The sequence below is a fragment of the Talpa occidentalis genome, unplaced genomic scaffold, assembly GCF_014898055.3.
Source record: "Talpa occidentalis isolate TD23 unplaced genomic scaffold, MPIMG_talOcc4v2.1 talOcc4.13, whole genome shotgun sequence".
Classification (NCBI taxonomy): domain Eukaryota; kingdom Metazoa; phylum Chordata; class Mammalia; order Eulipotyphla; family Talpidae; genus Talpa; species Talpa occidentalis.
The window spans coordinates 58,504,633-58,519,410 of record NW_023601322.1 but is presented as its reverse complement, the minus strand read 5'-3'; the positions used below and the strand labels follow the sequence as shown (position 1 = coordinate 58,519,410).

The following is a 14,778-nucleotide window of genomic DNA, read 5'->3' as shown; positions in this document are numbered from 1 at the left end:
AGGTGAGAACTGAGAATAAGCATTGGTGGGCTGTCATGACCTCCCCCAACTGAGGGGCTTCACTGACGGGTGAACAGCCTCTGCCTTATAGAGGTCCCTGTGGCATTTTCCCTAAAGCTTCCCGTAGGTCTCCTTGTCTCTGCTTCCCAGGTACATGGGGAATGTGAGTGAGGGATTTTGGGGGGTGGGTGACATTGACAGAATTTAAGTTGTGTGCAGGGCTCTGGAGAGGTCTGGCAGGGTCAGGGCAGGTCTGGAGTGGCATTCCACTGGGCACTTGGATGTGACCTTAGTTCTTTGTCTACATCCAGGCTGGTGCAGTCTGTGGTAGTGGAGCCTTGGAGAGGTTGACAATGGGAGGCATGTGGCCCCCTCAGGACCCACACTTCAGTGGTGCCCGGGCATGCCAGCCGAGTCCTGTGCTTTTGCAAGCCTGTTTTCCAGTAGTTGAGCTGTGCCAGGACAGCCAAGGACATTTCAGAGTCCCCCAGGGCTGGCAGCCAGGCTGTCAGCAAGCATTGCTTGTTTTCCCAGGGTCCAAGGGTTTTTAGGGATGGAGGAGGCTCTGGAGATATTCCAGGGACTTTTCTTAACAGCTGGGTAAATTGAGATCCTGAGCTAGCAAGGCACTTGACCAAGGTCTTGCAAGGCTGCCTCCTTCCTATCCGTCACCTCCCTCTGTTCCCATGTCCCTTGCTCAGACTCCTGGCCTCTTGCCCGGACGTCTGTAACAACCTTTGTCGTGTGGGCTCTCTAAGAGTTTTGTTTGTCCTCCTATTATCATAATCTTGCCATAACCTGCCAAGCACACACACTCTTTGCACGTGTCTGGTCTCCTGTACCCTCTAGACAGAGCAATGCAGTGCGGAGGGTGAGCTCAGGCCCAGGAGGCAGATAAATCTCAGTCTGAGTCCCAGCTCAGGGCTCTTCTAGCACAGAGGCCTGGTACCAGATACTCCATGTTTCTGAGCCTCATAGTCTCTGTGAATTTCAAACAGCAGCAGTACTGAATTTGTGAGGCTGTCATGATGATTAAATGAGATAGTACGTTAAGTGCTAGGTGTTATGCCTGCCCATGGTGAGCTCTCAAAATCCGATCATTGCCCTTATAAAGTCCCGTCAGTGCTGGCTGAACTGTAAAGACACGGCAGACCCGGAAGGCAGATGTGAACTAACAAGGTCATTCTCAAACCCTGTCTTTCTCACTGTACTTTTGGGGAAGTCACTCCTCCTCTGGGGACCTCACTTCCCTCATTTGGGAAAGGTGGAAGAAATACTTGCTCTGCTCTTACCATGTGATGCCAAAGCAATGTCTGCGGAAAAAATTTCACATCTGCATTATTTCAAAATGGCATGGCGGTAGCTGTGGCGTGCTAATGGCAATGGCAAGGAGGGTGCTGTAGCCACAGCAGTGGACAGTTGGATTGACTGGAGGCCTGTCAGCCTGCAAAGGCTCAGCACCCACACCGGCTTCACCTCCTGCCTGCCTGCCCCAGCCTCCACCAGGCGCCTTTCACATCAGCGCTGCGCCCTGGAGGATGTGGGAGGTGCAAAGATTCAGTGGCATCTGCTGGCCGCATGGGTTTTGGGTTATCCGTGGTTGATACCATGGAATGTAGAAATTAAAGTCAGATGCCACTTGGAATCTCAGCTAGGGGTTTCCCGACTAGGAGCTTGAGCAAACTGCCTGCCAGGAGCCTCAGTTTCCACATTGTGAGGCCCTGATAAAGGGGATGTTAAGCACTTATTAGCAAAGGGCTGCGCAGAGTTATGTAGAGTGATAGAATAATGTGCTTTCTCCTGGAGCCTGGGGACTGATGGGGTGATGGATAGAATCACCCAGCTTAGGTGGGCCTGTGGGGTCCTCTGACACCATTCCATTGCATGGGTGGAAAAGGCAAGGCCCAGAAAGGAACGGGTGCTTACCTGAGGTCACTGAACAGGCCAGTGCAAGGCTGGGACTGGGATGAGGCCAGTGAAGCACCTCGATGAGACTACAGAGCACACACTCTTGGGAGCTGCCGGGAGGGGCAGCTTGCCATCAGTGCCATGCAGGTGCAACGTGCCCGAGAGCATGTGCCTCCTTCCCATCTGCGCCTGCTGCCTCGCCTGCCTCACCCTAGCACGGGCTCAGATCAGAGCTCTAGTCCCTTGACCCCAGGAATTGGTCCCTGAGCCTTAAAGGCATGGGAACATCTGTGAGGCACCTTCTGGAGTCTCACCGAGCCCCCCAGGCCTTTTTTTAAAAGAGTCTGTGATAAGTGGGTTGCCCAGGGCTCTTTGCTCTATGTCACTGCTGTCTGTGTTCCAGAGAAAACAAGGCCCTCCCACCCTTCCCCCACCAGCTGCACCCCATGGAGGTGTGTTGAGCCCTTCACCCCCAAGGTATGTTCAGCGAGGGCTCCCGTGGTGTTGACAAGCCCCAGCGAGTCTTGAGGGACATCCCTGGTCTCAGCAGGCCCGGTGGTGTGCCCACCAGGCCCGCAGGAGATTAGGGGGCTTCTGTGGCTCCAGGTGTCTCAAAGCTTCCCTGTCTCTTTGCCCCCCTCATGCTCTGGCCTCAGGAGCCTTTCTGGGCAGCCTGGTTGGGGGCGGTCATCTGGACAATTCTCCACCGCTGGGCCTCAGGGGACTTGTTAAGAGGCAGCTGAGGCAGCTAATCCCTGCGGAAGGTCCTGGAATCTGCCCTGGCTAGAGGGATCCTAGACCACCCTTGTGGTATGTGAGGCGCCTGGCTCGGCTGCCTGGTCTTCTTCCTAAGTTTCGCAAATATAAACACAATTTTTATTCCCTTCTTTGCTGCTTTCGGAGCCTGAAATTCTGATATTAACAGGTGACCTTGTGCTCTCCGAGGTGTCCCCTTTAAAGACATGCACCCTATAGTTCGCTCTCTGGTGTTTGCTGCTGAAGGGCAGACACAGGTGGCCTGGCCTGGCTCCAGTGTGGCTGGGCCCCAGCGGCCAGTTCCCTTGGGACTCTATAGGGCCCTTTTCAGCTTTAGCACCTCGGTGCTCCCACACTTGCCACGCTGCTAGACACCCTCCTCCTTTTGGGAGTGGGAAGGGCCTGGCAGCAGGGCTGTGGTTTTGGGGCCAAAACCAGTGTCATAGATACCAGCTGGCCCCATTTAAGAATATCAGTTCTTCCTGGTCTCAGGACAGGTGGGAAAACTGAGGCCTGGAGAGGGAAGGACCTTGATTCAGATCACAGAGGGGGTCAGGTAGAGCCAGCGGTCGTTACCCTTGCTGCAGGTGCGGGCTCCTTCCACACCTAGCTGCCTCCTTTCTTGAGAGGGGCCAGATGACCAGATGGCACGCAGAGGAGGGATGTGATTTCTCCTCTAGAGTGGAAGCAAGTCCAGATTGGGGGGGGGGTCCCTACCCACTGTGGGCAATCCCTGAGTGTGGGGCAGAATTGGGCAGAACTTCTGAGGTAGGGACTGGTGGCCTCTGGGACATGGGACAAGGACATGGTGGGGGGGTGGTGGAAGCTTCTGGGAAGGTGGTTGGTGGCTCAGGGCGTCCTGGGGCCACCCCCTCCTTTCCCTCAGGGAGGGGATTGGGCGACAGTAATGCCATTTGTCCTGGCTCTGGGATTAGGTGTGGCTGTGTTAAGTGTGGTGTGTGGCGCTATTGAGAGGACACAGTGGAGTGAAGCAGAGCTGAGCAGCTGCTGTCTGGAGCTCTGGTAGGTCTTGTCATTTTCTCCCCAGCCTCCCCATCCCCTCTGACTATGGCCCTGGCCCTCCTCCATACCCCCAGTCTGTCTCCTGTCTGATGGTTGTACATACAATGTGTTTATGTTCATTACCACACAGGAGGAGTGCAGGCACACGGGTTGGGGCAGGCCTGGCACTGGTCCTGTCCCTTTCCACATCAGCAGCAGGTTCCTCCAGTGTCCCGCTCCTCGGCTGCCCTGGCAGGTTCCCGGTGCTGGAGAAGGAGGTGGCAGCTGAGAGAGGAAGGGAGGGCTTAGTTGCTCTTGGGCTTCTCCTGACAGCTGGGCAAGTTGGCAGAGCCACCTGAAGCCACCATGTCTGAGAGTTATAGATCGACCACGGCACCATGGGGAGCTGGATGAGGAGTGAGGCCCCAGGGTGTTCGGAATTTACCTTTTTGGCTTCAGTCCATAGTCTAGTCTGTGGGAGCTGTGACTGGACCGAACCACAGGGCCCATGGAGAGAGCCGCTTTTGGGAGGCTGATCCTCACCACCCTGAATTTGTGTGAGATATGGCACCTGTCCAGGGAAAGCCCATTGGCAGCCTTCAGTAAGCTCTCAAAGGCTGCTGACCCCAGCAAATCACAAACTCGAACTCACCCCCCACTCTGCAGGACAGGGCGGCTCCAAGGGAAAGGGTCTCCGCCAGAGGCACAGAGGAAGCCAGGGGAGGTGCTGCCATGATGATGGGTATACCAGGCAGGCCCACATGGATTTTGTTTTGCATCCAGTAGAGGTCCCCCTAGTATGCCTGCGTGTCAGGATCTTGGGGTATCTGGAGACCTGGGGTGAGCATGTGGGGGCTTAAGGGGCTGATGTCAACCAGCACTTCCCTGCTTATCTGCAGGGGTGTAGGCAGGGGGAAGTTCAGGGCATGGTGAGCTTATTTTGTCACTGGGAATAAATGACAAAAGCATGAGGTCGTGCTTGGGAGTTGCTGTGTGTAGTATGTGGCTTGCAGCAGACCTTCAAGATCTGTGTCACCCTTGTCCTCAGAGTTGGCCTGTTAGCTAGATCTCCTGCTTCCTCCCTGCACTCCTGACTCTCCTCTTCCTTGACATGGGCCTCTTGAGTCAGGGAAGGTGAGGACCCTCATGTCCCTTCCTGGGAATGAAGGCTTTCCCATTTCTGGAAAAGCTGGGTCAGCCTGGTTTAGGCAGTCTAGCACGGGTTACCTGCAGGAAGCTTTTCTCTGGTATACTCTGGCTGAGGAATGATGTGAAATGCTGGGCAATAGGACTTCAAAGGGGCTCTAAGTTGGGGTTCCAAGGTGGGCTGACAAGGGCTCCTTCTAGCTCTATCTGCTCAGTTGTGTGACTTTGAGTCAGTTACTTACCCTCTCTGAGCCTCGGTTTCCTCCTCTGTACGGTGCACATGTCAGTGGCGTTGCCTCTCAGGGTATGAGGGTTGTATGTGATAAATCAGGAAAAGCTGTCAGCATGGGCCTGGTGTGGGGCTGGTGAGGGACCACAAGTTTGGTTAGTGCTAGTGATTGTCAGTGTGGGGGTTATGCTATGTGCAAGGAAATATTCCATTCTTTTTGGAGGGCTGTGATCTGAACCTAAGAAAAGTAATTATGGGTGGATTCGACTGTCACAGACAGATTTGAGGGTTGGGTGGCTCATGGCTAATGAATAACACGAGGGTGATGGGCCTGCCCACCTTGATCTGCCTCTGGAGCTTCAGTGGCACTGGAAGGGGAGCTTGGCCTTGAGACGGGAGGGCAGCTGTCCCTGACCTGTCCAGCTTTCTACTCCACCCCACCCCCCAGCTGTCTTGTTTGTTTGCTCAGTAAACCCTGTCTTCAGAGCCTGTGCAAAGGTGAACTTTCAACTGTCAAGCCCAGCTGGAAGAAAGACAAATTCTCAGCAAGTGGGGTCTGAGCCTCTGAGGTTTCCTTTTGGGCACTCTGGCCAGCAAACCCAGAACAGATCCCAGGTTGAGAGCCTGAGAGTGAACCTGCGCTTTATGCTTTGTTTGCTAGTTGATTGATGGATGATTTGTGGGTCTGTTTCCAAGAAGGATGGTTAGAGGCTGCTTTTGATCTGAAAGCACACATAAAATGGATGAAAACAACATCCTAAAGAGGAGGGAAGGAGCAGAGGTGGGCTGCGCAGTGTGGGGTGTGTGTTAGCCACCTGGGTGGACTCGGAGGGAGTCTGTGGCTGAAGGATGCTGATCCCAGGTTCGGAAGCCAGGCAGCTCTGTGCTAAGACGTGCAGTCATCCCAGCTCTCTGGACAGGCGCAGGGCATGGAGCCTCAGTTTCCTCACCTGTGAAATGAGGGCACTGTAGGTGATGGTGCTGTGTGAGGGTTGCGTGACAGCATGTGATCCAGGCAGGTCATGTCTCATACATGGAGTCTGTAGTAATGCCCTTAGTTTTAGGAGATTGCTGTGCTTTGGACCCCTTTTGGGAAGTTGGGGACCAGTTCCTGAAGTTGCCAGAGCAGTGATGTCTGGCAGCATGAATCTGGCATGGCGTGGTGGCATGGGGCCAGGAGAGCTCATCTAGCACCTAAAGGCCATGGCCTGGAGACCCCAATTCTGGGCTGAGGCTGGGCATGGAGGAGGAATTGTAGGTTTTAAGGGACAAGAAGATGGGCTGAGGTTGGTGGTGGAGGGGTGGTGGGACAGGTCTGGAGTACCCTCCCCACCCCCCCACATCTCTTTTTCTTCTGGGTTTCAGTGTCCTCTGTGCTCACTGCAGGATGGACGAGAACTTAGAGGCCCTAAGACTGGTCGGACTGCTGCTAGTCTCTGGTGGCAGTGCTGGACTCTGGGGTGACTGATGGGAGGGTTGGCCTTGGGCCAGGTGGCACTGCAGGGACTGTGGGGGATGGGGTGTACAGCACATTCCAGTAGAGGAGGGGATTTGCTTCTTGTCTTGGGCTCCCGGGGGTGTAATTGTGCTGGAGAAACTCCCGCACAGCTGGGAAGCAAATGTGGAGGCTTTTCTTCCCTGCTCTGTATATGGTGGGTGGGGCTGGCTGGGGCAGGGTGGCTGGCAGTGGCTGTGGGGTGTGGCTGGGTAGTGGGTGGTGGTGTGATTGTGCTGGGGGGTGTGACAGGCTGGGAGGGGCTGGGTCAGCTGTGGGGTGTGGCCCTGGGATCGCTGGTAGGACCACTAGTGCCTGGCCTACAGCCACTTCCCGCCCCAACGCTGCCTCACACTTTGGAGCCTGCTTGCAGGGCTCTTCCTGCCCCTCCTTTCAACTCGCCCAACCCTGGTACTAGTGCCTGTGGCCCAGGTGCCTGTGGTGACACCATTTGGACATGTCAGCCCCCTGCAAGTTTGCCTGTGCATTGGTGTGCATGTGAGTGTGGGTGTGTCATTGTCGGGAGTCACCCAGGCAGGAAATAAATTCTGGGCTGGGGGAGCAGTGCTGCGGGGTCCTTCTGCCATTCATCCTACAACAGCATCACACCAGAGACATAAAACCTTGGCACCCAGAGGGCTATATCATCAGTGTCTGCTGTTGTACTTGGTGCCCAGTGGTCTCAAGCAAGGAAGCAGGGAACGGACCTTCTTCTCTCCTGATCCCCAGTGGGCTCCTATACCTGACGTCCCTCCCTCCCTCTCGTTACAGATTTGATGTGTGGCTTTGGGCCAGTTCCTCCCTGAGCCTCAGTTTCCCAATCTGTTAAATGGATAATTACTTATGCCTAGTGCTGAGATCATCTTTCTTTTTTCTTGGCAGTCCTGCAAGATAGACAAAGTAGTGTAAACCCTATTTATTCTGGGGAAAACTGAGGCTCAGTGAGGTTGACAATTTGCTCCAAGTTCACAAGGCTAGTAAGTAATGGAGGACAAACTCACACCCAGGGAGGCTAGCTCCAGTCTGAGCCTGGAAGCGCCATGGTAAAACAGCATAATGCAGGAGGCCTACTGCTGCACGTAGTAGGCACCTGGTGTGTATGCTAGCTGGGCTGTGAGGTGCACTGCATCATGAAAGGCTCAGAGATGCAGTCTGCAAGGCTTTGGGCCTTGGGGCCCCCTCCTTGAGCCACCTGCCCACGCGGGGTGGAGCACCGCCCTCCCTGGTTCTCCCCTCTAGGCAGCCTGATTACTGAACAGGTCCCTGTAACTCCACGTCCTTCTCTGTGTCCTAGAGCAGATTGTGGGGAGAACCCAGAGCATTTTGGAGTGGGAGGTGGGGTAGGGAGTGACTTTCAACTCCAGAGTGGTGGCCACAGTTACTGTGGTATTTCCCGAAAGTGCAGCGTTGCCATGGCATCTCCATGGCAACCAGAGCATCTCATTCATTATCCCTAGCACCTTGGCAGGGAAAGCTGGGCCTAGGGCTGGGAGAGCACAGTGGGAGCCTGGCTGAAGGTTGAGGTCTCTGTGGCTGAGACCCCCTCCTGCTCTCCCTGTCCTGGCCAAGGCTCACCTGCAAGCTCTAGAGCCATCTCCCTCCCTTGGCATCTGGGTTCAAACTTCAGCTTTGCCACTAACTAGCTGGGTGATTTGGGGCAAGTGACATGACTTCTCTGAGTCTCATTTCCCTTAACTGTAAATGTGAATAATGATAGTAAATATTGTAAAGATTAAATGAGATAAGGTATCTAAAAGTGCTTAGTATCACTAGGCTCATAGTAAATGATGAATACGCAGAAAAAAAAATAACAGCGATGACAGTTATAGTGATATTGTTGTTGTTATCTTTATTACAGAAATGCTTGGGTTCCATAGAAGAATGAAAGGCCAAATTTGAAGTCAGGAGGGAGACCCGCTTGAGTCAAGAGTTAGTGGCTGCCTATATTACTGTGGCGAGTCACTGCATGCGGGGTCTCAGTCTCCTCATCTTTAAATTGGAAATGACAGCTGTTCTTCATTTCCGTCCTGAGTACCATGCCTGGAGAAAGTCGTGGATGTTTCCTTGGTGATCCAGACTTGTCTCTGCCCTTCGGGGCACCCACGAGCAGGAGAAAGGGAAATGGGTATTGAGGAGGGCCTCTGTGCCAGGCACCTGACAGCACAGTCAGTCCCGGTCCTGACTGGGTGCTACAGGCTGCATAGGCAGAGGGGCAGAGGGGCTCTGCCAGGACCCGCTTGCTCAGGAGCACCCAGGGCCAGGGTAGGAGGCCAAGTGAAGGAAGGGGGTTGCCCTGGGACTGTGTGAACTGGCATGGCCAGTTCACAGGCTGCTGCTGTAAGTTCCTTAGTGCTGGCGGCGGGGATGTGTGACCCATATCCCAGAAGTGTTCTTTCTAAAGAGGAGTTAGAAGTTCTGACTTCTGGGTGAAAGGTCCTGATTGTAAAATGCTGATAACTAGTCTCAGATTAAAGAAAAATGCTCTGCAAGCTAAGGAACGCATGACTGCTGCCTGCTTTGGCCGGAAGGTCTGGTTCTCAGTCTCTAGCCCTGTGGAGCAGGGTGGCTTCCAGAGGGATGGATAGTAGCTGAAGATGACTTCAGAGAGTTGGGGTCTGAAAGGATGAGTGAGTCTCTCCAGGGTAGACGGGGAGCACTTCAGGCAACGGGAGTTTCATTAGCAAAGGCTTAGTTGTGTGGTCAAAATTAGTGACTTGGTGATTGGTTGGGTGAGGCTGGTGTTTCAGCTGGGAAATCGGCAAGGACTAGCAGACCCTGGGTGAGGGGGGCACACTGAGGCCTCAGCCCCCACTTGGCCTTGAGGCCTCAATGACTCCAGGAGGCTTAGAAGCCCCCCAGTTCTTCATTCCTTGAGCCCCAGAGGGTGCAAACAGCCTTGAACAACTGGCACCAGGCCTTTGAGGGGGTTGCAGTGGGGCCAGTGCTGGGGGCTGGTGCTTTGTCCAGACCCCCATCATAGGGTACTTCACATTCTCTGGGGAGAGTTGGATTACTCTCTTTCTCCCTCCCCGTCACCTCCTTCTGGGCTTTGCCATGACCTTCTGCCTAATGTCCTCCCCTGTCACCAGCCAGAACTGCCCATCCAGCCAGCCCCTCTAGAAGGGGCACAGTCTCTGCAAATGGGGATTCCGGATTCTGAGAACTCTTAGGGACTTGAGAAAGAGCGGGGAGGATAGAGTTTGACACTGTTTTCCATTCTGTCAGGACATTAAATAAGCAACCAGGGTCATGACAGTAGCTGCTGATGCACGTTTTGCACTGTGTGCTGACATGCGCTTGACAAGTATCAGATCATTTAACTTTTACAACTTTGAGATATCCCATTTTCCTATTTCCCAGGTGAGGAAACTGAGCACTACCAGGCTGGCTAACTTGTTCAATATCACACAGCCATTGGGTGTGCAATGAGTTCTAATGAAGTCACCTGGCTCCAGGGTGTCCCTGTGGCTGTTAGTCTCTTTATGGGTGGTTAGTGGGGAAAGATGTCTGAACTCCCTGAATGGTTACATTTTCATTGTATATGCATATTTTTTATGGAAAATGTGTCTAGAATGCCATAAGGGTCATCACTCCCAGCTGCCTGAGGCTGCATCGACACACATGGTGAAAGGTGTTAATGCAGTGGATCGAGGGTGTGTGGGGGGATCAGGGGAAGTGGGTGGGAGCTCCCAGGCCTTGATGACAGGAGGCTGGGCATGGCCTGGGCAGCTCTATCCTGTGCTCCTGCCCTGAAACAGAGGCGGAACTCCCCATGCCGAAGTGCAGAAGGGCTGCCCTTATCAGTGGGGAATGGGACATGGTGTACCCGCCAGAAACCTGCCCCGTTTTGTCCCGCTCCCATGGAATTGCAGGGGGCCCTAGAAAGCCCTGCACACTCCCTTATCTCCAAGCTGTGCCCCAGCCTGTTCTCATCAGCTCAGGTTCTGCTTCCTTGGTGATGCTTTCCCCGGATCCCCGAACCACCTCAGTTCTGTCAGACCTGCTCCCTTCTCCCACTCTGCCATCCATACCCACAGCTGACTGCATTGTAGCTGCCTGTTTTCTCGGCTGCCTCAGGATCCCCATGGTCTTACCACATAGTCAGACATGGTTTTAGAGTTTCAGAGGTAGGAGAGCCCCCAGAGATGGTCCGGCAGAACCCAGAGAGGGACAGGGTGTGCTCGGGATCACACAACCTGTCGTGAAGGCTGGGGGAAGACTCGGTATCCCATATGCCTCTTTGTTTCACAGCCCTGCCCCTTATTTCTGAACACATCTTTTAACTATATTTGTTTTCTTATTTTCACAAAAATTAGGGGTGATTATTCTGGGAAATTTAGGAAACAAAAGGGGGAAAAATCACTCAGAGATTAGGGTTTTTTTGGATTTAGTACCAGTTTCTGGCCATCATCCATACTGTTTTATAAATATTTTCCACTTGAATGATGTATTTTGTCATTATATTCCTGCGTTAGTCAGTGTCTTTCTTCAGTGCACAGTAAATGGCTGCTTGGGGTCTCCTCACAAGCTTGAGTTCTAATTGCTGAAGACAAGCCCCCGTTGCTGGGCATTCACTGTCAGAAACAGCACCTGGATCCCTGTCCTTGGGAAATCTTCACACTCTTCTGCAGTCACTGCCTGGAGGAGAGGCCCTCGCAGCACCATGGCTTCGCCTCTGTGTGCTGTGCCCGCCCCAGCACACCATACAGTCTTGAGCTGTCCCTTTAAGGGCTCTGGAGGATCTTCACCCCCAAGTCCAGGTTTGAGGCTTACATTCCCTCCCTGGCTGTGCCAGCCCAGCCCTGCACACCTCTGTCCTTGTCTTTCCCAGCTGTCAGCAGCTGCTTCCACTCAGGTTTAAGGGATACTTGAGGTCCATGGTGAGGATGCTATTTGGGGTGAGGAAATTGGGGCCTTTGTGTAGTGTACGTAGTGTTAGGTCTCTGTGGGCTCCCCGAGATTGATGCATGGGCTTACCCTGGGCAGGTCAGACTGAGGGGGAGGTGGGAACCCGGACTTCTGGCTACCTGGGTGGCATTGAGGGAGTTGTCTTCTCCCTCCCCAGTTGCCTAGCAGTCTCCTGATCATCAAGTTGGGGGCTGGGTCCCCAGCTGTCCGGGGTGGTGTGTGCATGTGAGGGCAGGTGCCCAAGGGTGGAGGATGCCTGTTGCACTGGTGACAGCTGCCATTTCTTGAGTGTGGCTTCCTCAGACACATTTACTTAGTTAACCCTTGGCCCTAAGCCCGTGCTGCAGGGGTAGTGATTTCACACATGAGGTCACCACTGCTTGAGAGGGTCATCTGGCACAGCCAAGGTACTGACCTCTGACAGCCCTGGGCTGAGTCTTGACTGTTCTGCCTGAGCCTTGGTTTCTCATCTGTTAGATGAGGCTGCTGGGCTCGATCAGAGAGGGAAATGGGTAGGGAAGATGAGGAGGTCCTAATTTAGAATTCCACTGTTAGTTCCTAGGTCTTGCAAATGTTTATTGTCTCCCTTTGTCCTTCTGGAGTTTTCTTGGTTTAGTGTTGTCCTCTGATAACAAATAGCAACTGCCATTGTAGACACCATATGCTAGGGACTGTGCTAAGTGACTGACACACATTATTGGACTTAATCCCCCAGCCTCTGGTAAGGTGGGCGCTATTGTCAGCCCCTTGTCACAAATGGGCAAACTGAGGCTCAGATTCAGGAGCTTGCCCTAAACCCCAGTTGGGAAGCTATGTTTAATGTGGGTCCAGCTAATCAGGGTACCCAGCTAATCAGCTAATCAGACTCTCCAAGTCTTAATTTCTGATTCTTCTCTTCTTTCTACAGCTTGGCCCCAGAGGCCCCACAGAGTGAGCAGCATGCTGCACCCCGAAGCCTGCCCAGTCTTCTTCTGTCTGCTGCTCAGACCCCCCAGGAGGCGCTGACGCCCTGGGGCACTTCTGCTGTGCACAGGACCACGTGGGGGTTTGCCATGGTGACATAAAGGGGCGCAGGGGAAGGAAGGAGCGCAACCAGCCTGTGGACTGTGCCCCTGGCTGGGAGGAAGGGCCAGGGGCCCAGATCCTCCACTCCCACTGCCCACTGAGGACCTTGCTTGCTAAGTCTCTGTGAATTTGTTAGTCAGTGGACAACTCTGGTGTTTCCCCTTTCGTGGGGCCTTGGGGTAGCCAGGGCAGGCCAAGCCTCCAGTGGCCCAGGTCTTGGGGGCCAGGATGCCCTCCCTGGCGCGTCTCCGCAGGCTGTGTCGGCACGTGTCCCCGCAGGCTGTCCTGTTCCTGCTGTTTATCTTCTGCCTGTTCAGTGTCTTTGTCTCGGCCTACTACCTGTACGGCTGGAAGCGGGGCCTGGAGCCCTCAGCGGAAGCTGCTGAGCCTGACTTTGGGGACCCACCACCCGTGGCCCCCAGCCGCCTGCTGCCACTCAAGCCCATGCAGGCAGCTGCCCCTTCCCGCACGGACCCACTGGTGCTGGTGTTTGTGGAGAGCCTGTACTCGCAGCTGGGCCAGGAGGTGGTGGCCATCCTGGAGTCCAGTCGCTTCAAGTACCGCACTGAGATCGCCCCAGGCAAGGGTGACATGCCCACGCTCACCGACAAGGGCCGTGGCCGCTTCGCCCTCATCATCTATGAGAACATCCTCAAGTATGTCAACCTGGACTCCTGGAACCGGGAGCTGCTGGACAAATACTGTGTGGCCTACGGCGTGGGCATCATTGGCTTCTTCAAGGTAGGCAGGGGCCGGGCCCCAGGAAGATCAGCGTCCTGGCTGCTTCTGAACCTTTCTCCATCCTGGCTGATTGATTGTCTGACTTTTCTTACCTGAAAAGTGGGTGTGAGGGTAGTGCTTCCCACTTGGGGTAGTTGTGAGGTCAAACGAGGGGTTGATGTGAAGAGCTTGCCACCCACAGTGCTGGCTCTTCCTGCGCACCTAGTATTAACTTTGTCAGGAGCACAGCAGAGGAATTAGGGTCTGGCACACATATGCTAGGCCCCTGGAAACCTGTCAGAGTAGTGCCCCTAAGGATAGAGTGTGTCCCCACTTTGTAGTAGAGAAGCCAAGGCTCAGCAGGTTTCAGTAGCGCGTCTGAAGCTGTGCAGCCAGTGAGGGGGAGAGAAGTAGATCACTGGAGCTCTGGATCTGGCACCCTGTCCCCTCGGCTGGATTGGGGCATGGAGGTGATGCACCTGTCAAGTCAGAGCCATTTTGCACTGAAAGAAAGAGGAGGGGGGCCTCTCCCGTGGCGCAGCAGTTGAGCTCTGGGCTGCGAAGCTTCCTGCAGCCTCTGCAGCACTGGTTTGATCCCCAGCCACCGGCGAGGGTCCCACATGGCGCCCAGACCTCTCCTGTTGCCCGCTGCTCCCCTCAGCAGTGTACTTCGTCAGTCTGCCTATTCTGCTCCCCGCTCTGGCTCTGATGAATTCTCTCACCCTCCCGGGCTTCTGACTGTACCCAGTGCTTGTATAAATAAATAAATAAATCTTTAAAAAAATAAAAAAGAAAGAAAGAGGAGAGGGACTCAGTGGGGAAGTAAGCTGCTCTGGATCTGCACTGTCCCCAGAACAGCTGCGGGGATCTTGCTGAAAGTGCCATGGAGAACCTGTCCTTGGGAAGGGAGGCTGGGCTGGCCGGGCTGGGCATCCAGGGCCTCGTCAGAGAACTCTGCCTGCAAGCGGGGAGCAGATGGCGGCAGGGCCTCCGTGGGTGCTTGGGGGGATTTGTTTCTGCATTTAGCAGATGTTCACTGGCACCCTTTTTGCTCCAGGTCCTGTGCTGCGCACCAGAGACAGCACTGCGGGAGGTGTGCAGAGTCACTACTCTCGTGGAGCTGCCACTGCATGGCAGCGGGTGTGGTGGGTGACAATGAGCAAATAAACACATGACATGGCAGATGGCAATAACTACTAGAGAGCTAAAGCAGGGAAAGGGCGGAAGAGTGATGGGTTTGGGCCTTGCTACTGTTTGATAGGATGGCCAGGGGAAGCGTCCTGGTACATGCCTATTAGGTGGGGAGGGGCAGAGCGTGTGGCTCTCTGAGGGACATTGCGTGCACAGCTCATGAAGCAGGCTCTTGCTCAGCATCAGTGAGGAGAGGAGCAGATGTGGCAGAAGTAGCCGTGCCTGGTCCCCAGTGCTTGTGGGCACTCCTGTGTGCCAGGCCCTGTGCATGGTGCTAGGAGGAACTCGTTGAGCAAAGGGTTTCCCTCAGCAGGCTCTTTCATACATATGTGTAGCAGCTTGCTCTGCCACTACAAAG

The 14,778-nt window shown here is 54.4% G+C and overlaps 1 protein-coding gene across 7 annotated transcripts in view; it reads left to right on the top strand.

Moving 5' to 3' along the window:
• NDST1 (N-deacetylase and N-sulfotransferase 1) overlaps positions 1-14,778 on the top strand; it is a 56,496-nt gene that overhangs the window by 14,279 nt on the left and 27,439 nt on the right. For 6 of the 7 annotated variants that reach the window (XM_037508938.2, XM_037508931.2, XM_037508934.2 and 3 more), the window contains one exon: positions 12,352-13,250. In XM_037508938.2, the coding sequence (XP_037364835.1) occupies positions 12,738-13,250 (513 nt within the window). In that variant the 5' untranslated portion in view covers positions 12,352-12,737. Of the gene's footprint in view, positions 1-10,936; positions 11,297-12,351; positions 13,251-14,778 lie in introns of those variants that run through there. The other variant, XM_037508937.2, reaches the window with a different exon arrangement.